Source organism: Suillus discolor (genome assembly GCF_016758755.1).
Source record: "Suillus discolor strain FC423 chromosome Unknown F5147scaffold_78, whole genome shotgun sequence".
Taxonomy (NCBI): Eukaryota; Fungi; Basidiomycota; class Agaricomycetes; order Boletales; family Suillaceae; genus Suillus; species Suillus discolor.
The window spans coordinates 20,804-45,699 of NW_024541325.1; the positions used below are offsets into that span (position 1 = coordinate 20,804).

At 45.6% G+C, this 24,896-nt stretch overlaps 9 protein-coding genes across 9 annotated transcripts; 4 read left to right on the forward strand and 5 right to left on the reverse strand.

Annotated features, from left to right (window-relative positions):
• Window positions 1-1,450: 1,450 nt before the first annotated feature.
• Window positions 1,451-2,460, reverse strand: F5147DRAFT_657094 (uncharacterized protein; the record flags this gene model as incomplete). Its single annotated transcript, XM_041434203.1, has 3 exons — window positions 1,451-1,870; window positions 1,989-2,200; window positions 2,268-2,460. 3 exons carry the CDS (start codon window positions 2,458-2,460, stop codon window positions 1,451-1,453), a joined length of 825 nt encoding a protein of 274 aa, XP_041287574.1.
• A 3,587-nt stretch (window positions 2,461-6,047) lies between these two features.
• Window positions 6,048-6,919, forward strand: F5147DRAFT_778921 (uncharacterized protein; the record flags this gene model as incomplete). Its single annotated transcript, XM_041442207.1, has 2 exons — window positions 6,048-6,087; window positions 6,207-6,919. The coding sequence occupies 2 exons, from the start codon at window positions 6,048-6,050 to the stop codon at window positions 6,917-6,919; spliced, it is 753 nt and encodes a 250-aa protein (XP_041287575.1).
• Window positions 6,920-9,225: 2,306 nt separating this feature from the next.
• On the forward strand, window positions 9,226-11,514 carry F5147DRAFT_719522 (histidine phosphatase superfamily). Its single transcript, XM_041438752.1, has 11 exons — window positions 9,226-9,677; window positions 9,730-9,984; window positions 10,039-10,048; window positions 10,099-10,154; window positions 10,207-10,335; window positions 10,389-10,394; window positions 10,446-10,593; window positions 10,644-10,808; window positions 10,860-11,029; window positions 11,082-11,336; window positions 11,390-11,514. Exons 1-11 carry the CDS (start codon window positions 9,549-9,551, stop codon window positions 11,417-11,419), a joined length of 1,353 nt encoding a protein of 450 aa, XP_041287576.1. The 5' UTR covers window positions 9,226-9,548; the 3' UTR covers window positions 11,420-11,514.
• On the reverse strand, window positions 11,515-12,884 carry F5147DRAFT_642265 (uncharacterized protein). The gene is made up of 7 exons (XM_041433082.1): window positions 12,744-12,884; window positions 12,576-12,691; window positions 12,336-12,514; window positions 12,143-12,288; window positions 11,968-12,091; window positions 11,708-11,907; window positions 11,515-11,657 (listed from the first exon to the last, which is right to left on the reverse strand). The coding sequence occupies exons 1-7, from the start codon at window positions 12,826-12,828 to the stop codon at window positions 11,578-11,580; spliced, it is 930 nt and encodes a 309-aa protein (XP_041287577.1). The 5' UTR covers window positions 12,829-12,884; the 3' UTR covers window positions 11,515-11,577.
• A 127-nt stretch (window positions 12,885-13,011) lies between these two features.
• On the reverse strand, window positions 13,012-14,511 carry F5147DRAFT_642269 (P-loop containing nucleoside triphosphate hydrolase protein). The gene is made up of 6 exons (XM_041433083.1): window positions 14,361-14,511; window positions 14,219-14,297; window positions 14,095-14,165; window positions 13,775-14,046; window positions 13,657-13,725; window positions 13,012-13,603 (listed from the first exon to the last, which is right to left on the reverse strand). The coding sequence occupies exons 1-6, from the start codon at window positions 14,485-14,487 to the stop codon at window positions 13,406-13,408; spliced, it is 816 nt and encodes a 271-aa protein (XP_041287578.1). The 5' UTR covers window positions 14,488-14,511; the 3' UTR covers window positions 13,012-13,405.
• A 79-nt stretch (window positions 14,512-14,590) lies between these two features.
• F5147DRAFT_406975 (uncharacterized protein) lies at window positions 14,591-15,973 on the forward strand. The gene is made up of 4 exons (XM_041429640.1): window positions 14,591-14,722; window positions 14,773-15,153; window positions 15,209-15,302; window positions 15,349-15,973. The coding sequence occupies exons 1-4, from the start codon at window positions 14,637-14,639 to the stop codon at window positions 15,769-15,771; spliced, it is 984 nt and encodes a 327-aa protein (XP_041287579.1). The 5' UTR covers window positions 14,591-14,636; the 3' UTR covers window positions 15,772-15,973.
• On the reverse strand, window positions 15,511-17,569 carry F5147DRAFT_406991 (methyltransferase domain-containing protein). The gene is made up of 4 exons (XM_041429641.1): window positions 17,442-17,569; window positions 17,223-17,359; window positions 16,556-17,144; window positions 15,511-16,498 (listed from the first exon to the last, which is right to left on the reverse strand). Exons 2-4 carry the CDS (start codon window positions 17,334-17,336, stop codon window positions 15,843-15,845), a joined length of 1,359 nt encoding a protein of 452 aa, XP_041287580.1. The 5' UTR covers window positions 17,337-17,359; window positions 17,442-17,569; the 3' UTR covers window positions 15,511-15,842.
• Window positions 17,570-20,092: 2,523 nt separating this feature from the next.
• On the forward strand, window positions 20,093-20,539 carry F5147DRAFT_719555 (uncharacterized protein; the record flags this gene model as incomplete). Its single annotated transcript, XM_041438753.1, has 1 exon — window positions 20,093-20,539. The coding sequence occupies exon 1, from the start codon at window positions 20,179-20,181 to the stop codon at window positions 20,536-20,538; it is 360 nt and encodes a 119-aa protein (XP_041287581.1). The 5' UTR covers window positions 20,093-20,178.
• Window positions 20,540-21,774: 1,235 nt separating this feature from the next.
• On the reverse strand, window positions 21,775-24,532 carry F5147DRAFT_719559 (uncharacterized protein). Its single transcript, XM_041438754.1, has 4 exons — window positions 24,179-24,532; window positions 23,947-24,015; window positions 22,709-23,870; window positions 21,775-22,653 (listed from the first exon to the last, which is right to left on the reverse strand). The coding sequence occupies exons 1-4, from the start codon at window positions 24,418-24,420 to the stop codon at window positions 22,012-22,014; spliced, it is 2,115 nt and encodes a 704-aa protein (XP_041287582.1). The 5' UTR covers window positions 24,421-24,532; the 3' UTR covers window positions 21,775-22,011.
• Between the last annotated feature and the right edge of the window lie 364 nt (window positions 24,533-24,896).

Genomic DNA, 24,896 nt, shown 5'->3' on the forward strand with positions numbered 1-24,896 from the left:
ACAGATCGGATATCTATTTATCATTGAAAGAATTCATTGCTAACTGATATTTATATATTTAGATGCTGTGGTGTAAAATCATGTGCATGTTTTGTGCTGTTTGCCACCACATATCACACTCCATCGTGATAGACCTTGCTCCGCAAGGTAACAATGGACATGGTACCATGTCTTGAGGCTCTGGAGAGACACTGGTGATATTGCCAATCACCTAAGGGGAGTTTGTGGCTATGTGCATCATCTGGAATGCAAAGACATTGAATATCTCCTGGAACTTGTTCATGACAACCCTGACTACTTCCTTGATGAGCTCATCAGCCTTGCAAGAACCAATCACTCCATATCTATTCATTTCACCACCGTCTTCAATAAACTTGAACATGCTGGTATGAGCTGAAAGAAACTAAAATGTATCGCTGTAGGGATTCATTTCTGGCTGGGCTTGCAGAGACTGTTTTTACCTTAGTGTTATGTTTGCACTTTTGTAGCTTACATAATCAAGTTACCTTTTCACCAGTTACCAGTATGAGTCTGAGTATTCAGTAAGTTTCTATCATATTTCCTCTCCTCTGAGCCTTGAGCCTGGTCCAGAAACCCTTTAGGGTCAAATAGCAGCTAGGTTCTGCAAGACCCAACATTGTTCAGACTCACCATCTGAATTGTTGTACCTTCATCGCTTTGGAACACAATGAAGAACTCTGTACTGCATTTGTAGCTTGCATATCTCAATATGATGCTACAGAAATAGGGTTCATTAATGAAGTCTCAAAAGATGAGCAGACACTCGGACAGCATTATGGGCACTCATTGAGAGGAAAACAGGCACATGCACATCAATTCTTTGTCCGTGGGTGTCATGTCAGCTTGGAAGCACTGTTGACTCTTGATGACATTGTTGCATGCACTGCTGTCAAGGGTTCTATGATGAAAGAGCTTTTTCTCAAGTGGCTGGAATTTACTGTTGTGAGTTATCAAGCTACATTCTTGGACATCTGACTCTGATAACCTTCTAGTTACCAAAGTGCTCTGCATATCCAGGCCCATTGAGTGTCCTCATGATGGACAACACTTCAATTCACCATGATCCTGAGATTCTTAAGCTTGCAGACCATTTTGGTCAGTCTATTTGTAATTTCCTCTCATTCCTACAATAATTACCATGATGGGATGCATATACCAGGTGTTCACATTGAATTCCTTCTGCCATACTTTCCTGATCTCAAACCCATCAAAGAAGCATTTTCTTTGTTGTCACCATAAATACTATAGTGCAACTACAGATGATGGAATCCTTTATGATATGTATGAGATTGTTGATATCATTACCCTGAATGATGCCCATGGTTATTTTGTACACACTGGATACTTTTGATGCTAGGTTACAAAATAATGACTTGCAGCATTGAAAGCAACTTGAGTAACAGTTCTTATTGTACAATATAATGTCCAATTATGCTATACTAGTAGGAATAAACCACCTCCCAACAGCATCGTGTAATGCAGCTATCTTACCAAACTTGAACTCCATCTCCTTGAGGTCCGAAAAGGTCACATAGTGGAGTAAGTGTGCTTCCTTGAATGAATGAGAAGCAAATTTCGTAGCAATACTGTTATCAAGCTGGTACAGGGCACAGAAGGCCATGATAGACATGTCATTGCCAGGCTTATGCGATGGGGGAATAAGTGAAGATTTAGAGATTGGTGCTGGCCCAATTTCTGAGGTTATTATATTCGGAGCTATGTGGTTTGACTTGAAAAAACTTGCAAACCCATTGCCGAATGTGACATTGATGACAGGAGTTGAAGATGCAGGTCCTGTCACTATCTTGGCCTGTGCATCAAGTTGGTGCTGTAAGACTGGGCTGATGGTCTTCAGATCAAAGAGTCAGTGGTCTGGGGGCTTATCAATCATTGCCTTGCTCGCCTCCTTACACTGCTCAAAATCAGTATCACAACTACACATGAAACACCAGAGACAAAATATTAACCATTGCAGAAGCCCAGCAGGCAAGTTGCTGATGTCCGAGTGGAAAGTATTCTTTGGATCCAGGAATCACATAACAATGGGTCGATGCACAGGCAGAGTTAGTCTTTTTGCAGATCCAGCAATCTTGTAAAAGCTGAATGTTTTTGACTTTCTTTTCATTTCCTGGAAGAATCACAGCTGACTCTTTCTGTGGAAAAATCATGAAATAGTTATCTATAGGGTCATTGAATACATACTCATTTCTTTATCTTGGACTTTGCGAGCTCTGATTCATCCTCACTCTGGTTTTCATTGTTGTTGCTAGCAGGTTGTGTTTGGATAACATTGACATTGATAGTTGGAACCTTCACAGCCATTCCATTGACCCATTTCATCATACTATTGTAGTTGGCCTCAGTCAAGAGAGATAGGCCAGGTTTAGGTAAAACTTGAGAGATGTGATAGGTAAGCAAGTAGTCATCAAAATGGAGCATGCAGGGATTGATTGCTGTCAAGATCTTCACAAGAATTTGTGCTTTGAGAGTGTCCCATGGTTCATCAGTGCGAAGATCAATGAATGCATTGACTGGCTTTCATTTGCTCTTGACTTTCTTCATTCCACTAGCTGAGAGGATAGAGACCATGTATGAGATATCCTTTGTGACAGGAGTATGGTGTGTGCCACCTAGTCACCGCTACTTTTGTACAAAATTTATCACACATGCAAATATGTTTCAAATTCTTATTCCTCTAACAGAAACACTCTGAATAAGCATCAGAGTTGATCTACCAGACCAATGTAACACTCTGGCTTGCTGTGGGTACAACAATTCTGATGGTGATTCAGAACAATGTGTTGGGTCTTGCAGAACCTAGCTGCTATTCAACCCTAAAGGGTTCATGGACCAGGCTCAAGGCTCAGAGGAGAGGGAAAACTGCTGAAGACTCAGACTCATACTGGTAACTGGTGAAAAGCTAACTTTATTATGTAAGCTAAGGTGCAAACATAACACTAAGTAAAACGGTCTCTATAAACCTAGCCAGGAATCAGTTCCTACATTGTGTTGGGCCCATATCAGGCTATTTTCTGATGCAGGTCAACTGCTACACATTGCCTAAGTAGCACACATCAAATACAAAAAATATTGGACATTAGATTATCGGATTATCGGACATTGCATCAGGTTTTGCATCAGCCTATCAAAAATTGACCTCCCTATGTCATGTCCTGTCATATCTATCCCCACTAGGTGTGCAATTACTTGTTTTCATATTGCTAACATTGTAGACCACATTATTACATGTCCGCAGTACCTCATGTCTTATTATATAGGACATCAGACCCAAAAATTTACCTTTCTACCTCTGAGTAGGATAGAGGTCATCTGATATTAGTAGTTCTTTGCTGAATTCTGCAATATCATCCTTTCTTTATCCAAAACATCTGACAGTAATCCAACATTTGCTATCCCCAACATTTGCTACATTCCTGATGCTAACCCAACACCAAACCTAACCTGAAGGTATCATACATGATGTTTTTAACTTTGGACTATCTTGCTTTTCATATAACTAATTATTCTACTTCCAAACAGCAAACCCCTCGGGTTGAATGCTGTAGAGATACAACAATGGCTGAGCAGGGAACACATAGTAAACTCTCAGCCAAATATATAATTGTGTTGTGGTCTTGCACAGCCTAGTCTGCTATACTTGCGAGACAAGTGCATTCGACCCAAGGGGCTTGCTGTTTGGTATTAGAATAATTAGTTATATGAAAGGGAAGATAGTCCAAAGTGCGGGAAACAAAGTCCAGAGGTATAATTACTAGTCCGATGTCAGCACATCAGGTCCGATGTTTTTTGGGTTTTGGGTTAGTGGGTTTGCATCGGGTTTGCATCAGGTTTGCATCAGGTTTGCATCAGGAATGTAGCAAATGTTGGGGATAGCAAATGTCAGATGTTTCGGAGTGTTTCGGATAAAGAAAGGATGATATTTGTGGAATTCAGCTAAGAACTACTAAAAATTGGATGACCTCCTCCTACTTGGAGGTAGAAAAGGTAAGTAAATAGGTAGGAGGTATGCAAAATATATAGTGTCTATGTAGAATTTTGGAGTGCTATAGGCAAAAGTAGTAGTGATAATTTTTGGGTCCAATGTCCTATGTAATAAGACATGCAGTACTGCAGACATGTAATAACGCAGTCTACAATGTTAGCAAAGTGAAAATGAATAACTGCACACCTAGTGGGGATAGATACGACAGGGCAAGACATAGAGAGGACATTTCGTCAGGTTTGCATCGGGTTTCATCGGGTTAGCATCGGGTTTCATCAGATTAGTGTCAGATTTAGTGGATAAACATCGGATTGAGCAGGTAAGTGTCAGATAACATCAGGAAGTGATTTGTGTGTGACGGGTGTTTGACATGCATTAGAAAATAGCAGAATACGAGCCTAGTGTGAGCTCAAGTGCTACAACACACTTGTCTCACAAGTATAGCAGACTAGGCTGTGCAAGACCACAACACATTTATATTGCTGGTTACTTACTTTGTGTAGTTCCCAGCAATTGTTGTATTCCTACAGTGTGACAGACCCAAAGAAAAGCCAACACAAGCTGAAGTGTGCACAAGAGCCACAGCCATTGGCCAATAACAAAATGATTGTGTGCCACACTAGTAATAGTGCATGCTATGTGAGGACCTAAGGGATAATGCAAAAATGGCCTCTATGAGATCATAGAGACTTCAAGTCTTACACTACACTTCACTTGTCCTTCTTTAGAAATTTGTGATTATCTTGATCCTGGTCCCCATACTTCTTATCCTCTGGTAAGCTTCCTCAGCAGCATCCTCTTCCTCATTATCAGTAGCATCTTCAAGTTTGGGTGCATTATCATTAGCATTGTCATCACTTTTGTGACTGGCACTAACAAGTGCTCACTTAGGTACAGGGACATCTTGAGGAGGCACTGGAGCCTGCTATTTTTCTGGGACACTGTCAATAGCCTTGCAGATTTTCTCTGTAAGTTTAATGGCACATCCTAAATGATGGATAAAAAATTAAGAATGCCTTTGGGGTTGAATATAGGAGAAGGAGGAAGGAATAACAGTGTCATCATCAGGGTTATTGATCCACTCCATCTCTTCAACATTTTTCAATGAACTGTCAGGGTGATGGACTGGTGCAGACAACTCAGACATAATTGTAGCAAAGAGTGCAAATATCGAACCTATACTACAGTTAAATATATCTTAAACTGTTATAAACTGGGATAGTTCTAACAACAATAGCTCAATAGAGCTGATGATCATTGAGGTTTCTGAATCCCTCAAATAAGAGAGAGTTTCAAGACTTTGTCAAAGAAGTGCTTTAATGAAGAGTCAAATTCAGACAACTTAAGATTGGGGATCTTAAATGAAGGAGTTTCTAGGTAAAACCCAGTAAAATTGAAGTAAAGTATACAAGTATATTACACTGTGCTTAAATAGACTAATATACACACACAGACCAAGACAAGTTGTGAGAAATAAAGTGTACAACTAAAAGAGGAAAGCATATTAACAAAGATAGACATAAGCATTAAAAGATGGGAAAATAGATATGGTGTTTGTAACATAAACTAAAGATAAAAATGTTGCACACCTTGACATACCACAATGACAATCCATGGTACAAACTCAGTGTTGAACCTGAGAATCATCACAGTAGTAGGTATAAAAGACATTAGAAGTCAGTGACTCGTCAAACATGACAGATGATGAACATAGTACTGGTGCTTCAAGTTGGATTTGAATGAGTTGCATAGCTGAAAACACCAACAAGCACCCTTGTTGCTAGCAAAATATGGGGGAACTCTATGATGAGGGCAATCTAGTTACTGTTAGCAGAAGATGGTGAGCATACTACTTGAACTGTCAGGAAGCCTCACAAGAACCATGCAGTCAGACTCATGTTTGCACACACACAGGTTTGAACTGGTCTGGACTCATCCAGAACCAGTTCATGTTATATGTGCACCAAGAATTACCAAACTCTGAACCTTTGGGTCCAAGAGAAATGCTGGACCTGACCAAACCATGAGTCCAGTTTGGAAAGGTGACTATTTCAGAGTGGATCGTGAGCCTGCAAACATTGACACTTGAAATACGGCCTTTGTAAGCTCACTGCATGAAGATCCTCCAGAAAACATGCTTCGATCAAAGTTGAGCTCATGTTCAAGGTGCCTCCTTCTTAAGGCCTCATCCAAGAATCTGTGCCTCATTCTCTTTTGTTCCCTGTGCTCATCCCTATTTGCACGTCATATAACGATTTTTGTCCATCCCCCACATCATTGACCCCACAATTACGAAATGCTTCAGTCATAGCTTTCATTACTTCTGTCCCTGGTCCCTCAGCCAGTTCCTCTTCTGCCACGGGCAACTCTACCAATACCAATAATTCTACTGGCTCGCCCAACCCATCAGTCAGCCAGATGACGCATGATCAAATAGTTGCCGAGAATCTTAGACAAGTTGCTGATAATGCAATTCCTCAACAGCGCAGAGACGCAGGAGAACCTAACATCCCCACAGACGAACTCCTTATCCCCACTCCTCCACAGCCCACGGGTACAGCTCTGCAACAGTGGATTGCTGCTTTCACACAACTGTCCCCCAACTCACAAAACCAAGGCTCTGCTATTCTCACTCCAAAAACGGTAACACAACCTAACATCACATCAGTTTTGAAGGTTCTCTTTGATTCTTCGAAAGAAGCACCCTCAGGAGCCAGTCTAGACTCCACCTACAACTTTGGCATTCACAGCTTCATTCAAGATCTTCTTGTCGCTGGCCAATACTGTCCCCTTACCCTTTTCACCAATATCAACACCGAACACTTACATCGTTGTAGGACTTGGAGTCCTTGTGGCCTCATAGAGGTCTATTTTCCAATGCATGTGGAATGCTAATCATTACCCAACTCATTCCCTATCATACCCGACTCAATACACACCAAACCCAAAAACATCGGACATCGGGTTTCGCATCGGCCGATCGGATATTGCGCACACTCATCCTACCTATGTCCAGTCTCATTGTGCTAGCCCCACTAGGTGCATAGTTACTTGTTTTCACATCGCTAACATTTGTCAACCGCTGTAGAGACTCATGCCTCTCCTTGTGCAATATTGCAGTTTTCACCAAGGAGTATGCTGCACGAACTTGTAGCATCACTCTGTATGCTATCCACAGCTATTCCTACATGAGGCGCAGCTTTCCCGCGCAACTCGCAACTCGCGCGTGTACCTTTCCCGCGCTTCACGATGTATATGCGCGCGCGCTTTCCCGCGCTTGAGCGCCCTATAGCGCCAGCCATCCGGAAGCATCCATCCACTGTCCACCAAGTTCCCTAGTGCGTACATTTCCATTTCTCACATTTGCTTATCATTCCATCTTTATTTTTATCATGGACCCTTACTTACATATATCTTTACATACCTTACTCGGTAGCACTTCGGCTCTGCATGACAGCGCTTAGGCGCCATACTTAAGCGCGAGCAGTACATACTATTACACACTTACTCTCCCACCAAGAACGACAGAGGACTGAACCACAACAATACCCATTTACTACCCAGCAGAGCATAGTCGAAATCTATTCCTTGGCACCTCACATATAACATCTCTCAGCTTGCATCTCTCACCTCTTGTCTAAAGTCTAATCATCACTTAAGCAAACTCACTCTTACTCTCTCTTATTTCCGCATACACGTGCACGCATTCCCGCGCTTCGCGCATTCTCGCGCCTCGTGCGCACCTGCGCTTTCCCGTGCTTCGCATTTGCCAACCAGTAGCGCCTTCAGCACCTACTACTAGATCCTTGCTGCACTCGCTTCCCCTTTAGGGTCGAACGCACTTGTCGTCTCAAGTATAGCAGACTAGGCAACACGCGACCTTACAACATTTATAGATACAGTCAGGAGCATTGTTCGTGCCTCGCTGTATCGTTGAACCTTCACCGCATTATTACATGTATTCCCATAGTCCGCAGTACATCATGTCTTATTACATAGGACATCAGACCCGAAATATTGTGCTACTACTTTTGCCTATAGGGTTCCGGATTTCTATGTATCTACATAAATATTGGACTCCCCATAGCATCATCATCATCTGAGTAGAGGAGAATTGTCTCCGACACTTAGGGGTCAAACCCGATATTTCATAGTTCTTAGCTGACATTGCGAATATCATCGTTCCTTCACCGTCCGTATCCATCATTGTTATTATTGCGCACATCGCTCGCTTTCCCGACGCTCGCTACAGTGTTACTATTAGTTTCCAATAACCTGAACCTGAACCCAATAACCCGAAACCCGAAAAACATCGGACCCGACAGCTTTTGCATTGGACATCGTAATTATACCTTCGGACATTGTTTCCCGCGCTCGGAGTATTGACCTCACATCACCCACTGACCCCCAAAACTATTCCCAGACCACAGACCCCTGGGTCGAACGCACTTGTCCGCAAGTATAGCAGATAGGTAGTGCAAGACCACAACATAAAGATATCAGTTTGGAGCCATCTTTGTATAGCCCCACTCTGTGTTGTATACCTACATTGTGAAGGCCATTCACTCAAGAGATCCAAGATTAATGTCAACAGTACTTCATACCACCTTCTTGACCTCTCTCCTGGCAAGAAGCCTATCAATGCTATCTCACATGGATTAAGGATATCGGGCAACACCTACTCTCTGCAGTGCTGGACCATCACCAATTCTTAACTACTCCAAGTGCAAGAGCACTGGTGCATCAAAATCACAAATTGATTATTTTATCATTTCATTTGGTGTGTCAATTTTTTTTTAAAGTGTCGTTATTTGATTGGCTAAAGATCATGTGACGGCTTCAAAGCGCACTGTCCAAATTCAACCCCAGATTTACCAGTCCGTCTATCGACGGTTTGCCTCATAGACTGGTCACGAGTCTAACATCTACTACAAATGTCGCAATCAGGTGCTTACGGAGTCCTCGTCCGGGTGTTTCCGACGCATTTGCGTACTATCGCAATCTGTATCGCACTATCAATCTACGCCACATGTGCATGGGTATGTAACCAGCTAGAAAGGGGATCTGGGGGGACGCTGATGAAACTGATCCTTGCAAAATAAGTAAGTTTAGCTCGTGCAAACCACTGATAATTTGGAGTCTCGGAAACTAGTGCTCATGCCGCTACGATCGCGTTCTCGAAAAAATAGCATCACCAATTCTTAACTACTGCGAGTCAGCTCAGGACCAGTCCATGGTGGCACTTTATTGTATCCAGTTCGCCGTCGAAACTACACGATTGTCAATGTGAGATTTTGACGCATGGACATGCGGCGTCCTGGGCCTGGGCGCAAATAGTAATCATTATCATATTCGAGATGCGAACTCGAAGTTATAATTGTCACGATCACGATATCGATGGTTTAAATGGCAGACCAGTGACACTACGAGTCTACTCCCTGGCAAGCACTCTTGTTTACAGATTCACTGGCAGTTGCCCTTCCTGGTCCTCCGAGTACGACGCAATCATCAGTATACGGGTATCATGTCACAAGATACTGACAACGAAATATTGGGCGTCGTGTTACTCGTTCGTCATGGTGATCGACAAGGATTTTATCAAGACCCTGATACCTATACTGCAACTGGCACGGTGATCACTCCTCTGGGCAATGTACGTCAGTAATTCTGGACCATGTGCACCGTATCTCATTGACTTCTTGTAGCAACAAGAGTATATGCTCGGTAGCTACCTGCGTTCAGTGTACTTGAATCAGTCATCACCTTCGTACCTCCCTGGCATGAGCACAGGGCTATTCAATCCAGCCCAGGTGTTCATTCAAGCAGACTGTGGAGACGAAGGTGGAGTCATATATGATTCTTGTGTATCAGTAACGCAGGGACTTTGGCCTGCCACACTCTCGAACAATGTCACTCTTGCTAATGGGACAACGATCACGGCTCCCCTCGGAGGGTATCAGGTATGTGTTACTTGTGATGTGAGTCTCGCATCCTCTGACTGGCATGTTGCAAAGTATGTACCTAGTGAGTTCTTGCAGATATCTCGGCAAGCGCCCAGTGCTCACACAGGGTAGTCGATGCTGTGGATCCCAGCCTGAGTACAACATTGGAAGGTTTCACTAATTGCAATGTTTGTCAAAAAAAATCCGTTGAAATTTTCTCATTATGATAATGTTTTCCAGACCTTCAACACACATACGACAGATTTTTACAATTCATCCATCTTTCAAGAGATGGCTGAACAAAGCGCACCTTTCTTGGACTCTCTGCCTCCTTATCTAAATGGAAGATCAGTCCAGCTAGAGAATATGGTATGTTGCGAGCTAGTTGTATTTCATCCGTGTTCTGACCCTGATTGTTGTAGTGGAATGTATGCTTACCTGCTCTTGATGCAGCAGCGACAGGCTGAACTCGCCAACAGATATTCGACTTTATGAATGTGAATAATATCCACAATGCCACCTTTGCCGAGGCTCTCCCACCCACATACATGGCGCAAGTACAAGCTTTAGCTAATTGGCACGAGTACAATGTCTTTAGCGACCAGTCCATTGGAGGCATCGGGAACAGTACGTCTAGTTTTTGGGGAAAATCGCTGATTTGTGACGTTCGTCCCTAGTTGCCGGTACGACTATTCTGCCCTCGATTCTCAGTGGATTTGCAAATATCATGAATTCTACAAATCCTGTACCGTTATCGATTACGGCCATTTCATACAAACCTTTCATCTCCCTCTTTAATATGACAGGTGTTGCTAGTGCAAACCCGAGTCTTGCAGGCATTGGTCAGTATACCAGTTCTATGTTCGTCGTGAGCTTGATTAACACGTAAGCAGTCAACTACGCTGCCGCCGTTGCTTTGGAACTGCGTCAACCTTCTGGGGGTGGTGAACCTGTCATCCGTTTCAACTTCAAAAACGGAACCAGTGACGCAGCCTTCGTAACATACAACTTCCTCAACCTCACAGGAGATGTCCCGTTATCTGCTTTCATTAATGCTGTGGCTGTGAGTCAAAGTGGCTACTCTAAACTTACATCGTATTGATTTACTCTGCCAGCCTGTCGCGGTAAACACCACGGCAGATTGGTGCAGCGTTTGTGCCAACACCCAAGACATGCCTTGCTCTCCTCTTGCTCTTGCGACAGCTCAAGGAGAAGCAGCTGCTCGACCCAAGATCAGTCCAGCTGGAGCCGGCGTCCTTGGCGCGGGTTTAACTCTTGCAGTTGTTGTACTAATGGGCATCACCCTGGTTTTCCTCGGACTATTGACGATTGGTAAGTTTGGGAGGCGGCGGTCAAGGCATCCTAGCGCAGTATGTGATCTCTTTGCGCGTTTGCTCCGATTGAATTTCAATGTAAATGGTAGTTCGTGCTCAAAGACACCTCAAGTATGTGACTCGGCCATGCGAAGATGAAGACGCTGAGGAATCTGAGGAGCTAAGAACGAATATAGCTGTAGGTTGTGACGATGTTGTGTAATTGTGCAAATTGTAGTACAATGTGTGTGTTGTGTCCATCCTTATGCCACAAATTCAAATTCTATGAACAAATTCCTTACCTCCAATAGTTGTCTTCGTCACTCGGATTGTCGTACTGAAGATCGTCTTCCGCTTCAGAGCCTTCATGAAATATATCTATGGGCAGATCTCAGACTAATTTTTGAATGAGACTACGGAAAACGTACCACTTCCCTCACTGTCATCCGAATCATCCTCATCTGGATAGTCATTCTTGTAATATTCCTCGGCTGGGAAATGTCGCATCAGATGAAGGTTTTGATGCCAAACCGCAGATATACCATTTGAGTCTTCGTCAGCATTATCTTCCTCCTCGGAATCCGAGTCACTAGAGTAAGGATCATCTAGTGAGGGAGGAAGGCCTTCACTACAAGCGCAACAACATTTTAGCCAATGACATCATCGCGCATTAAGCTAGGTAACTTACAGCATTCCAATATTAGCAACTGAATTCCATTCACTGAGGGTGCAAGGGCGCCTGTAGAACACGTCCCAAACATAGTCCTCCACTGGGGGAGCAGCTGAGAGAACTTGCGAGGGCTCGTCATTCACTGGGAACCATAAGCATTGGCATGCAAGACATCATGAGAAGTAGAGCTTACTCCGCAAGTAATTTTGTAGCATAGGTAAGAAATTTTCCATGTCGGAGTCAAAGATGGGAGACGCAGGCTTCGTATCAGCTGGAACGGCATCGTACATCCTGAAGTCACTTTGCGATTGAATATCTTTCGCAGATATGACCTTTGGACTATCCTAGGTTAGACAATTATCTGGCAACATCATGGGAAGACTCACGGACTGGTAGCAAACTTGGTATTTTCAGTAGATTCACGTGTAGGAACGATTGTGTAGCGTCTTCCTTCATCAACTAATTGCCGATGGCGCTGGGCCCCAGACAGGTTCGTGACATCCACAGGTGCCGAGGGCTGCATGTTAGGGTCATCGTGGCTTTGCGACAATCTCGATATTTGGTTCTGCAGGGATGATAGAACTCCTATGAAACGCGAACGCGACGAGTGTCAAAACGTAACTCACCTGTAGCGTCTCCTGCAGTTGCTTATCCTCCCAGACGGTCTTCTCGACGGTTTGAACAAATTGAAAAACATCGCGACCACCTTTTGACCTCTTTTTGCGAACCCGGGACTCGACGACTAATGTTATATAAGAACTTGACTTTGCGAACGGGTGGCACGAGTAACACACCAAGTGCGTCGAGCGGTTCATCCGTGCGTTTGCGCTTGATACGCACAATCGTGTACGGATGGTTATTTGACTGACTGTCCATCATGGTTCTAATGGATGAAAGCTTGGTGCTGCACAGCGAAGGAAGTTGCAACAGCGATTACGTCATCGAAATGGAATTTCAACGGTTTATGTATTATCGAGTCGTACTACTTCATGTATGACTGTCAGAATGATTTAATCCATAGTATGAGCCTATGGATAATGAAGCTTGAAGCTCAAGTACTGCTGTCGCAAAATAAATAGTTGAGAGTAATTTCCAAAAAAAGTTTACAAGCAGGAGCCAGGCTGTCACGGTAGCGGCTTAAACTCGAAGTACTACTATATTTGCAGAAGTAGTCCTTTGTGATATGACATGGACAAACCGCAGCTCTATGCAGCCAGAGACGAGTAATACTAGTAACATCGTTGGAGTGGTATGTTCCAGGAGGATCAGACAACATGACCTGAAAATCCACTCTTGTATAGAGTGCCCACCTGGCACTTCGAAAGAAATTCAACGGTGTCATGCTTAACACCGCGATACAATACAAAGGCGACCGCTTACAGTTCTTTATAGCATTCGTTTCATCACCTCCTCACCCGTCATATCGCAATTCTTTCAACCGTTCTTTTATTGCCCCTCACTCATTATCGCCCATTGCACCTTGTATGCCGGGTTCGCCAGCTGTTCGCCAAGCGCCCAATATAAGTTCCACGACGTCGTCGACGCCTTTGTCGTTCTTTATGCTCGCGAAGATAGTTGGGCCGTCTCCACGCATGAGTTTCGAATCACGTCTCATCACATCAAGAGATGCGCCAACATATTGCGCGATGTCGATCTTGAACCTCTGCAGTGAGGAGATATGATGTTTGAATGGATTTTTTGACTAACCTTGTTGATTATCAAAAGGTCAGACTGCGAAATTCCTGGCCCACCTTTACGGGGAATCTTGTCTCCTCCCTGGAAATGCACATGAGACAGAACTTCATTGAGAGTCTGACAGACGTACCGCCACGTCTATTACATATATGATGTAGTCAGCTAATTCCCGAGAATAATTGGCAGCTAAGTTATCTCCTCCACTTTCCACAAAAAGGAGTTGGCAGCCAAACTTCGCTTGAAGTGTCTCCAGAGCACCCATGTTCGCACTAATATCCTCGCGGATTGCCGCATGAGGACAGCCACCAGTCTCAATGGCTAGGATACGAGGCGTTGGGAGTGCCTTATTCTTGATAAGGAATTCTTGGTCTTCGCGAGTGAAGATGTCGTTCGTCACAGTAGCTGAGTGTATTGAAGTTTCACAAAATGCAGAAGATCATATTTTCTCACCGATGTTATATTTACTACGAAGCTTCTTGCATAATGCAAGGGTTAAGGCTGTTTTACCGGAACCAACAGGGCTGTATGGGGTGATCGCTGTAGGTACATAAGTATCGTAAGCTTGTCGACTTACCCACCAATTCCGACGGTAAAGCCTCTTTCTTGGAAGTTTCGTAGAGAGTAGTCGGGAAGGTCCCGCTCCGAGAATTTACCTACAAGAAAGTGAATGTAACAAAATTACTGGCATTGACCATACGCTCGATGACGAAACCAACCTGGGTGATCTAGGTGCTCGTGTGTATGTCCGTGGTCGCCATGATCGTGAGTGTGAGGTACACCGCCAGGTTCGTGCGAGTGAGTTTGACTTGACTGGTTTAGGTTGTTGATGAATTGAACACTCATAGTCGATGTTAAACTAGTGATAATGCAATGACCAGCGTTTCAAACTCAGTTACAGCAATGATAAGTAGTAGCGGAGTCTGCCGGCGGGTGCTGTAGAAGTTCTGAAAGCGGTTTGTATAATATATCAAAAGCATTACGAGTCGTGCCACATGAAGCGCGCATCACGGGCCCTGGTAGCTTATTCTAGCTCAGAAGACGATGCTCCAGCCGATGAGGCTCCAGAGAGAAAGAAGAAGTTGACCATTTCATCATCTCTCTGCCACATGCTGCTCAATGTACGCACAGGAAATTGCCGTTGCTTGCATCATCCTTCATCGTACCAGTACCTGTCGATGATCCTGCTCTCCATCAAGGACGAGTTCGTGTAACCCCACACGTAGAAGGCCAATATGCTGCATATGTTTACATTCCCCTCGCCGTGCACCCTGGAACTGCATTGTACTCGTTGATCGATGAAGTACTGGATGTCATCAAGGAAATGGTCCCGGCCGCTCATGCCATAGGAGAAATGGTCTCGTGTAGTAGCAATACTAGTGGCTTGGTAGTCGATAGCTCTCGCAGGGTGCGGGAGCTGCACTTGTCATTGACTCGACCGATATTTCTTCGCGCCCATCAAAGAGAAGGATTCCAAAGAGCCATAAAGCTGATTGCTTCACGCCGAACCCCGTACGCCACATGTACAATCCTTTGAATACTTGCGGTCTCTTATCGTTATGCGAAGTTTTCAGGCTTCATTTGCAACGTTTTCCGAACTTGAAAACGACGAACGAACGAGGGCGTTCCTTTCCCTCGAGGTAGGAGCTGGTCATAATGAAGTTCGTCCCAGTGACACCAACCTGATTCCAAACTGACTTGCTGTAGCTGAGGGATTTGCTATCCGCACTATCGCCGACCCTTCAATCCCTGCGTCAACGAGATTTCTACAGTCAACCACGGTTCCACGTTTCAATAGCATGGGTTCTTCTGGACCCTAATGCATCAGTGAACGGTAACACCGACACCAAAAGACATTCTCGCGCTTATGAAGGGGTCACAATAGTGGAAGGCACATCGGACAACAACTTAACCAGTAACGGGGACATCGGGGAATCTAATAAACAATTTCAGGCCAAGTGTTTTCCGCGTGTTCCGCGTTTTCCATCTGAGCTAATCCCGACGCTAAACCAGCGATTCGGTGCTAGGGTCTCATCCGCCCACATCGGTGGGTTCGATGCGGATACCATTGTAGTGAAGATCGGAAAAGACATCTTTTCATGGCCATTTCAAGGCTCTCACGTCAATTGAATCGATCCATAACATACGTTCAACTGTGATGTACAGAAAAGAAAGGTGTCGTCTGACTGGCTCGAACAATGTTAAATCATATTGGGCCATTCACAAGGCTTGATAACAATAGCTACGTTCCTTCCACTTCCCGTTGCCTGGTCAAACAGGTTTACCAGTTCAACGTCCATTGGGCTTGATTCCTGTGTTTCACTGCTTCGACTCAACTCTTCCCGAACCCATTCATGCCTATCAAGGAGGATGAGGGATTCTATCAGAGGTCCCATGATGCACCTTAACACGTGCAATACCGACAAAGCACTTTCCAGCTGCATTCGTCTACGCTTGTCATGAATATAAACGGGAAGCTGTGTTGCAATTTGGTCGAGTCGGACGCCAGTCTTCGAAGTTGCACGATCCAGGAATGTTTCCCAGTCCTTGTACGCGGCATCAGGGAGCTTTCCCAACCGCCTATTTTCCGGTGTCTGACCTACGCCGCGGAGCTCTTCGACATTATATGATGAAGAGGTTGCAGCATGATTCGCGGAGGCCTCTAGTGCACCAAATTTTTCAAGGACAGGCTGAAGGAGGGCTCGAAAAACGACCTTCCGTATTGCCAGAGATGTTTCACGGGCAGAGGTTTCATTGCGGAGCCATTGAGATGGTATCTGTGCAGCCAGGTGGCGAGAGGAAAGGGGAAGTGTTGCTACTGGGACTCGCTCACGCAACGACCGTGACAGCGGAAAATCTACCAGTGCAGTTGTAGCAAACCTCGCCTAAACCAGCCATAAAAACCGATGCTCACCCTCAGACGCCATCAAGTTGTAACAGCATCCTACTACAACGAGTGCCTGCGCCGTCCAAATGCGAATACCGGGGGCTGAGGGTCTACGGTAATTAGACAAGAACACGCGAAGAACATCAGGCGTGAGCGATCCACAGGCGTGAAGGGCAACCATCATCACAGGGACCGGCTTCTCTTCAGGTGTGCGTCGCTCAGTCCTATCGACAAGTAAATCTCCGATCATATTAGTACAACCAGCGATTTGGTTGTCTTCACCGGAGAGAAGCCAATCATGAATTGACGATTCAAGTGTACGGGGATTGATGCAGATGGTCTGATGGGTAAGAGAACCCGTACGGCTGTGTATTATGTTTTTGCTGGCAATGGAAGCCGAAGGCACAGAGGTTGCCACGTGTGATTGGAAAAGGGGATCGTTGCAATGATGCTGTGAGTCGGGCAAGCTCTGGGCGTCCTTTCCCCTTTTAAACTGCTTCTGCATTCTTGCCGCTTCTTTTGCTTTCCAGCGCTCAGCCCCAGAGGTCTGGATTTCATTGGAATCAAGAGCCAGCACGTGGAAACCTAAATTCTGAAGCGCACGAGACAGATATCCCTGGAAAGAAAACCATTGATTATTGGGCAAAGCATTCCTGTAACTTTTAAGATGGAAAATATGCACAAAAATACTAACTTGTCCTGAACCCACATCAACAACATGATGTAGTGTATCCGTAGAATCTGAGCATAAAAGTTGGTCGATATATTCTGACATCCTGGAGACCTCGTGCTCTTTTTTTGGTGACATGCCATACGATCGATGAGCATTCCCTGGACATAGAAAGCATTACGATGGGTCAATAAGTGAGAAAGCTGTTCAGAGCGCCTGGAAGGTCTCTGAATTGTGACTAACCCGACTCGGAGGTCTTCCCGATGGAAATACGATCTCTACTCAACTGGACGCGGACAGTGTCATCGATGAGCACTTTCAAATCGGGCGGGATCTATCGCAAGATGAGCATGCTGTCTGCACGCGCCGATCATCACAAAGCAAGCCCACTGAAGATTTATTACTCGGGACTTGGTTCCCCGTCCGCTGGTCATCGGGCGTTGCAGAATAGTAATGGAGAATCGACATCCACCTTGGGAAGTACGGTGTGTGTTCATCATCTATTGATGTAGCCCATTCCCACCAACCCTTCCAATTTCCAGGAAGCTGAAAGCCAGAAGCTGCCAGGTCGTTCGGATGGATCGAGAGAAGCTCGGAAGCCATAGGAGAACACAGCTGCTGATATATCGGTCCAAGTTTCGACATTAATTCAGTGGATTGGCGAAGAAGACTGCAGCATCAAGTTGATTCAAATAAGTCTCGTAGTAGTCACGGCGAAGCTTGAATCGGGATCGTCACAAGGAACGTGAGAGACGTTTTCTAAATATGAACGTATAAGCTTTAAGCCCCGCGTTTTACCAGGAGGCCCATGTCAGTTGCAACTTGTAATTAAGCTCAGTATTCTGGGTATCCTCCTCTCAAGTCTTGTCTTGAAAGACATAATACACTTGCTCATCAGGCAATACCTCCTTGCACATGCTTCGCGGCCTATTCTGTTCCGTCGCTACCTTTTGGTAATCTCGCGGAGATGTCATGCCATTAAGGAAACCACGATCTCCTTCAAGCTAACTGGGAGGCTCGGTATGGTACAACTTATGGTCATCGAATGTCTTTGAAGACCTCGGCTGGTGGAGACCGACCTGACTGTTATCGCTTACATACCGGAGAAGTCTGACATTTACCATAAACCCGACTTCGTTTGCGACAACCTGGCCAGTATGAGTGCCGGCGAATTCGGAGTACTGATAGTGACGAAGGGGCCAACACGAATCACAGGGTCAGGCTTGTTCACCACGCTTAGTAAAATTGTAGTCACTTACAGGATTGAAATTACAGCGGAGAATATCGGTCAGTCATGATATCATCCGACACTGCGTCAATGTTGGCTGCAGCGTGGTCATGGTCCGCCCGGGGCCTGCACGTTCCCTTTACGCGGAAAAAGTTTTCTCCCATTCGATGAAACCTTGAATGTGCACTGCAAAAAAATTACTGATTATGTTCACACTGCTTCCGTATTTTAGGCTCCGGCATTCACGGCTGCGTATATTAAAACTCTCTATCCAGTGTTTTCGGACAGAGCGGATCAGGCAAGATCATAGCCTACTGCCGATCTAAGTACGCCTTTGCAGCTGCAGGATATTTCGATTTAGGCCGTCCAAGAGCATGGTTCGCAATCCATGAATGGCATTGTCTGGTTATAAAAAGCAACTTGGACGTCATTGAACTTGCTGGTAGTTTTTTGTAGACTTGTTATATTCATGAAGTATTGATCATTACCCTTACAGGGTTTGGGCACCATGGCAATCCAACGCCTCAGCAGGGGCAAACGACAAATTAGCCAATGCCTACTATGTAATCTTCACTGCTGCACGGCAACTAGCGCTTAGACCTATATTCGAGACTTGGATACCCCTGCTAAGACTATTTGTGAGCGAGCTATCTCTTCCGCTGCTAACGAATCTTGCCCTGTGGCGGAGTCGTTAATCAGCGGCGTCGCGCATGTGCACGTGCATCTCAATTGCATTGCGCTATAGCTTATCGCCTTTAGGACGCTTTTACAAAAAGGAATGTTCCAAGACAAAGGGACCTCCTGACCGTTCTTGGTATGTTTCAGCAATTTACCGTTAATGCAGTGGCCTCCAATCCCGAAGCCTCCATTTCTCAGCACATGGGCACAGACTAAATTTTATGTCAGATTTTGATTTTTCTGATCGCGGGCTATGAAACAACGTGCTCTGCACTGACATAGTGTCTGTGTAGTCGGGCCAAATCTCCAGACAGACAGAGAGCGCTTCACAAGGCTCTTTGAATAGTTCTTATCAATTCGCCGAGTCTTAACAATATTGGTGGGAACCTACATTATCTCGACTGGTTTGTTCGCCAGATATTCAGATTGCATACCCCAGTAACCTGGATAATGAGAGTTGTGACCAAGGATGACCAAATATCAGCGGCGAAAACCTTTCTCGACAGGAGTGGGGAGTCCAGGTCTTCTATCAAGATTAGAAAGCATTATCACCATACCCATTCAGGCTATCAACAAGAAGGACGTGTGGGGGGAAAACGCTTACTCTTCCAGGCACGTTCCCTCGCATTCCATCTTATTTTGCCTGACAGCGCATCGAGACAGGCCTGAATATTGAACGATGGCAGAACCTTCCTGAGTAAGTTAAAGAAATCCAAGGACTTTATTCTGACATGCTTACGTTCCTGAATGAGAGTCATGGAGACATTGGCTTCATTCAGGTTTGCCATCGCAAAGCAGGTGCCTTCTGCTTTCTTAGTGTGAGGCGGACCGCTACTCACTGCGGGCCTTACACTTTGCTTTCCCATGAACACGCGGTCACATACTAGTTCTCCTATGTGTTATCACGCACGCGAACTTGTCCCGTCAGGTACGGTCATAAGATAGATGGATCATTGATCGAATTATTCCGCCGTATCATTCTGTTTGTAGAGTTGCGAGTTGGGTTGATATTTTTGGCTCCCTAGGATCAAGACATTCCTGTTCTCGTGAGCTCGGATTTCTATAGACCCGCCAATGGCCGTTGAGAGGCGTCCAAGTAAGTGTCCGCTCTTGCATTTTATTTTATGTTTTGTGGCATCGGATTATTGTCATTTGGGTGCCCATGCTGGACACTTCCCGTCATTCATGCCGCGCTCTGGCAGTTTCCGTCTGTTTCTTTTAATTCCCTCGGGTAAAAATGATCGAAGATATTCCCCGCCACCCTATTCTGTTGATTTTGTCAATTTTTCCCTTCGCTTCTTTGGTTTTGATTGCTGCGGCGGTATGACACACGCTGTAGCTATTTCTCTCGTGCAGTGTCGTCCTTCGCTCTGTGGTAAAATCAGAGGCCATGTTCTGGAAGCTACATGTCAGTTATCCCGCATCGAAGGATGACATTGATCTTGTCATTGTGCGCGTATCAAGTACGGCATCGTAAATTCACGCCAGGGTTGCTGGAAGTACCCACCACCACCTATTTTGCCAGGTTCGTACCCTCTCGAGGATTCTTGACACCGATTTTCGGCGGCCAGTTCACGCATGAGAGACCAACGGCAAGTCATGTCGTATGTGCTTCGCCTGATTGTCGTTCTCGACCTTCTAAGCGAAGGATGGGAGAGGTGCCTTGCCACTTATCTATATGTTTTTTTGGGCAATCTTTGGGTGTGTTTTTAAAATACTATTATTCCTCATTGTTTTTTTTGGCGTGATCTTCCCCTTTCCATTCTCGATAGCTGTGCAATCAATATACCAATAGTACGTACGGTGCGGTGCATTTTCTCCGCACAAATGAACTAAAGTCAGATATGAAGGCTAAAGTGACGCCACCACCGTTCCTGCACTTACATCATTGTTGTACTGAATCGAGCGCGGAGTGGAGTTCCTGAAGCGCCTTGAATGGGATAATGGGGGCAATGCGTAGCCATCCCAACGGGGCGGTGGCCGTTTTCAGGAGCTTTTGGCCTCACGTGAGCATGTACACGCTCCCGTCCTAAAAGTGATAAAGTTAAAGCGCTTGGCGCCGTAACGAAGGAGTCAACGGATCGAAGGAGGTGCATAAATGGTGATCTGGGCCCTCCGCACTGTCGCCCATTTCTCACCAGTGTACCGCGACCGTGTCGTACATATGAGGACTGTCCTTTTGCGGTTAGCTTCGGTTAGGTCATGATGATCGGCGATGAGTCGACTCCAGCGGTCGAGCTTGCGGATTGATCCACGGCATCTTCTGCAAACTTTCGGAACGTATTTTCCTGAGCAGGTAAAATGAAGTTGGTGTCCTGAGTTAGCAAATCGCTAGCCCTTAGCGCCGAATGATGGTGATCCCGAACGTTCCAACTCAATCGCACACTGCCATCAGACGGTCCGGAACCTACCCGGAATGGGGAAATATCACATCCCGAGGTGTTAATATCAAATAATGCAGGTAACGGTCTGATTACTATAGGACTTCGCAGTACCCAGATTTCATTATGAAAAAGGGAGATCCGGGCTCAGCATAAGAAGCAGCGCTGAGAGATAGAACCCCAGAACACAGGAATCAAGAATCAGATCGGCTGCAAGCGGCAGACACGAGAAGTAGAGGTTCCGCAGGATCATGTGCAACACCGCAGTGGGAGAAATGTGTCGCAACAGACTGGGCCCGAACCCGGTGAACAAAAATTTAATTGTTTTATTGGGATGTGCAATTTTAGTGGCCAACGAAGAACACTTGGCAAAGGCTGGGGTGTGTGATCTCAAGAAGGTGATACGAGTAGTACAATGATTAGGTTGCTTTAGGTAGTCAGTAATAATAATATTGTTACACGAACGTTGTTTTTCGATAAAACAAAGGCATCCACATAGGATTTCAATGTTGTTACAGCGTCGTGGTCACTGTGGAGCTGAATAAGCAGGCCCAGCATTTACAGATGGATGCAATGGTCCTTCGCTATAGTAGGAATGCGACTGCGAATCCGCCGAGTGGGCGGGCAACCTCGGCGAGCTCTGGGATGGGCTTGAAATGAAGCCAGGAGACAACGACGAATGGTGATGCTGTGCAGAATACAACGAGGATTGATTGTGCATATTGTGAGACCCAAAAGGGTTGGGTGGAAGGGAGGGGGGTGCGGACATCGGAACGCCTGATGGAAGATAGCCGGACTGCCCTCCACTCCCAGAGTGATGGTTGTGTCCAAGATTGTAAGTGGACAGCCCAAGTCTATTCTGGGAGTAGTCTAGACTGCCTCCGCCGCCGCCACCACCACCAGTGTAGTGAGCTGGGCGTGCGAGAAGTTGTCGGCCACTTCCGCCGAATTCTGCAGACGCTGAGTTCTGGTGGCCGTGGCCTCCTTGCAGCGACTGGAGAGACATGGGGTGATACAACTGCAGACTTTCTGCAGGTAGTGAAGCACGACGCGCAACCGGATCTAAGAGTGAGGAAGCGGGCACAGTGCGAGTGGAAGAGGGATATGGGGCAGAGGTGGTAGGTCCCTGTGCTGCTCGGTGGGCGGGAGCTAAAATCCTGCGGCGAGCCTGCGAGTTATGTTAATTAATTGGATGACGAGGAGGATAGGTAGAAAATACGGACATTAATCATCCAATTGGACACTTGGCTCATGCTCAATCCAGTGGCATGGCAAAGCTGCTTTTTCTCCTCCTCGCTTGGGTATGGATGATCTGAGTGACGATGTAACCAGGCCTTGAGATAATCTGTCGTTTCCTTGGGCAACTTGCCCCTCTTCCGCATGGGGCGTTCAGCTAATGTAGATGGGGCAGACGGAGGGGAGTGAGATGTAGGGGAGGAGGTTGTTGCTGGCGCTGGTGCTGCGGAGGGTACTGGACTGTTCGTCGTATTTAATGACGGACTGTTTGAGGAAAAGGCATAATCCTGATTAGAAAAATTCCAGTCGTCCTTAGGTTGAACTGAGGAGGGGTAGAGTCTACGATCCTGTTGGTGAGGAAGACGTGGAGTAGCGGAAAACATCTGGGAAGTGCTAAAGGAGGACTGTCTGACGCTGTCGTCGTACTTATTGAGGGTGTTTGGTAACTGGCCTGTCGAGCTCGGGCGAACAATACCAGAGGGGGAGTCGTTCCAACTGTCGGATTCTATGTATCCTGAAGCAGGGACGCCCTGAGGTTTGATGTCAGGGGTGAGGGGCGATGTGAAAGTGGAAGAGGGAAAATGGGAACTGGGGGTAGTTGTACTGGAAAGGGCTGTATTTAGGTATGAGGGGGAGTCTCCGTAGGAGTAATTGAGATGTGTGTCAGCAGTCAAGCGAGGACGGCTAGAAGATTTATCTTGGAACTCAGAGGTATCGGAAGGAGGTGGGAAATGGTATGAACCGAGACTAGACTGGTTAGAGGACGCGTGCGATGCGCGACGGAGATGAGTGGGAGGGTATGGAGCGGATCGGTAGCGAGGATTTGAGTCTTGTGAAAGAGCAGGTAAGGAAGCACGACGAAAGGGATCCTCAAAGGTAGTAAATATGGAAGGTAATTGTACCTTTGAATTGTCGAGACCAGTCTCTAATGCCTTGTCGTCTTGTTGAGGACTATGATGAGTCGAGTCAAAATGCCAGGAAGACTGGTGGTCTGAGGAGAAGGAAGGGCGAGTTCTGAGGGGTTGTGGAGAACTAGAGGGAGACAAGGGACGCTTTTCAGGGCGAGAGGCTGCACTGCTCTCTGTCTCTGCCGAGACGGTAGAGCTTGACATTCGACGAGTAGGATAATCAAAGTCGGAGTCTGTGGGACTAAAGTAAATATAATAAACGAGACAAGTCAGATATGGGGATCGGGAGGCGGCAAGACAAGGCACGAATAACCCACAGGATAGCCGGAGAGGCACAGTTTGATAAATCGTCCGAGAAGGGAACAGGGTCGACTTTTGGACCAAGTCTGAAGATGGGGGTCAACTGAGCAGCTCTTTGATGTGATGATGATGATGAGAGAGGAAAGAAAGATTGTAAAACAATATTTGACAAGACATGATCTTGACATATGACAGTCGGATTATGAAATCTTGATTGGAATAGAAATTTAAAAAAACTGGATTACTCACTGTAAGGATAACTGTAACTGGGCAACGTTGTAAGAGCTGATAGCGAGGGGAGAACTTGACTTTTGCTCAATCATTTGAAGAGGACGAGGGTGTAATGAGAGGAATGGTGGATTGATGGACGGGATTTTAAATAAAGAAAGGGAAAGGAAATCCGAGTCGGGAAAAGAAAGAAAAATGAAATTATTAAAGCTGGAATAAGCTATGAAAAAAACCCGATAGACAACCTTCGAGGCACCCCTCATGGGAAATTGAACCCTTTCCTCCACAGCCGATAATACACAATCCCGACATCAGCGCGTCATCGTCACATAACACTTCCTGCGCGCGGCGAACGCTTGTCGGTAGCGAATAGCATCTACTTCGGCAAATCACATCAGCGGCCCTTTGCCCGAGCGTCTATATAAGTGTAATCGGGGTGGTATACACCCCCGAGTTTATTTGATTTTAATGTGGTAGAAATTGTAAATTGAGTACTAAAGATGAGTTGTTGTTGGGGTAAAAAAAGATGGGCTGTGCAAATTAATCAACCCAATTAGAATACTTCTTTTTCATAAAATAGGTTTTTTTGCCCACAGCGCCCCTCGTTAGCGAAAGACCATGCGAACACCTCCTCGGTCCCGTTTTCACAGTTTCAAACGATTTTTTTCAGATTGAAAGTCTTTGATCTCACGAGTTGTGTCCTGTCAAGTTGTAAGTTCTCGACACGGTACCGTAATAA

Excerpts from the sequence above, each read along its gene's own strand:
- F5147DRAFT_406991 (XM_041429641.1), bottom strand. The coding sequence starts at position 17,336 with ATGTCACCAAAAAAAGAGCACGAGGTCTCCAGGATGTCAGAATATATC. Across the intron at positions 17,145-17,222 it reads TTGATGTGGGTTCAGGACAA|GGATATCTGTCTCGTGCGCT; the intron begins GTTAGTATTTTT and ends TTTTCTTTCCAG. Across the intron at positions 16,499-16,555 it reads CAACTTGATGGCGTCTGAGG|ATTTTCCGCTGTCACGGTCG; the intron begins GTGAGCATCGGT and ends CTGCACTGGTAG.
- F5147DRAFT_642269 (XM_041433083.1), bottom strand. The coding sequence starts at position 14,487 with ATGAGTGTTCAATTCATCAACAACCTAAACCAGTCAAGTCAAACTCAC. Across the intron at positions 14,047-14,094 it reads TCGTAGTAAATATAACATCG|CTACTGTGACGAACGACATC; the intron begins GTGAGAAAATAT and ends CAATACACTCAG. Across the intron at positions 13,604-13,656 it reads ACCTTTTGATAATCAACAAG|ATCGACATCGCGCAATATGT; the intron begins GTTAGTCAAAAA and ends CAGAGGTTCAAG.
- F5147DRAFT_719559 (XM_041438754.1), bottom strand. The coding sequence starts at position 24,420 with ATGAGGGGTGCCTCGAAGGTTGTCTATCGGGTTTTTTTCATAGCTTAT. Across the intron at positions 24,016-24,178 it reads CAGTTACAGTTATCCTTACA|ACTTGGTCCAAAAGTCGACC; the intron begins GTGAGTAATCCA and ends CCCCATCTTCAG. Across the intron at positions 22,654-22,708 it reads TGTCCAATTGGATGATTAAT|GCTCGCCGCAGGATTTTAGC; the intron begins GTCCGTATTTTC and ends CATAACTCGCAG.
- F5147DRAFT_642265 (XM_041433082.1), bottom strand. The coding sequence starts at position 12,828 with ATGATGGACAGTCAGTCAAATAACCATCCGTACACGATTGTGCGTATC. Across the intron at positions 12,515-12,575 it reads AACTGCAGGAGACGCTACAG|AACCAAATATCGAGATTGTC; the intron begins GTGAGTTACGTT and ends TCATCCCTGCAG. Across the intron at positions 12,289-12,335 it reads ACCAAGTTTGCTACCAGTCC|TCCAAAGGTCATATCTGCGA; the intron begins GTGAGTCTTCCC and ends AACCTAGGATAG.
- F5147DRAFT_406975 (XM_041429640.1), top strand. The coding sequence starts at position 14,637 with ATGAAGCGCGCATCACGGGCCCTGGTAGCTTATTCTAGCTCAGAAGAC. Across the intron at positions 15,154-15,208 it reads ATTGCTTCACGCCGAACCCC|TTTTCAGGCTTCATTTGCAA; the intron begins GTACGCCACATG and ends CGTTATGCGAAG. Across the intron at positions 15,303-15,348 it reads TAGGAGCTGGTCATAATGAA|CTGAGGGATTTGCTATCCGC; the intron begins GTTCGTCCCAGT and ends GACTTGCTGTAG.
- F5147DRAFT_719522 (XM_041438752.1), top strand. The coding sequence starts at position 9,549 with ATGTCACAAGATACTGACAACGAAATATTGGGCGTCGTGTTACTCGTT. Across the intron at positions 10,155-10,206 it reads AAGGTTTCACTAATTGCAAT|ACCTTCAACACACATACGAC; the intron begins GTTTGTCAAAAA and ends AATGTTTTCCAG. Across the intron at positions 10,809-10,859 it reads CCCGAGTCTTGCAGGCATTG|TCAACTACGCTGCCGCCGTT; the intron begins GTCAGTATACCA and ends ACACGTAAGCAG.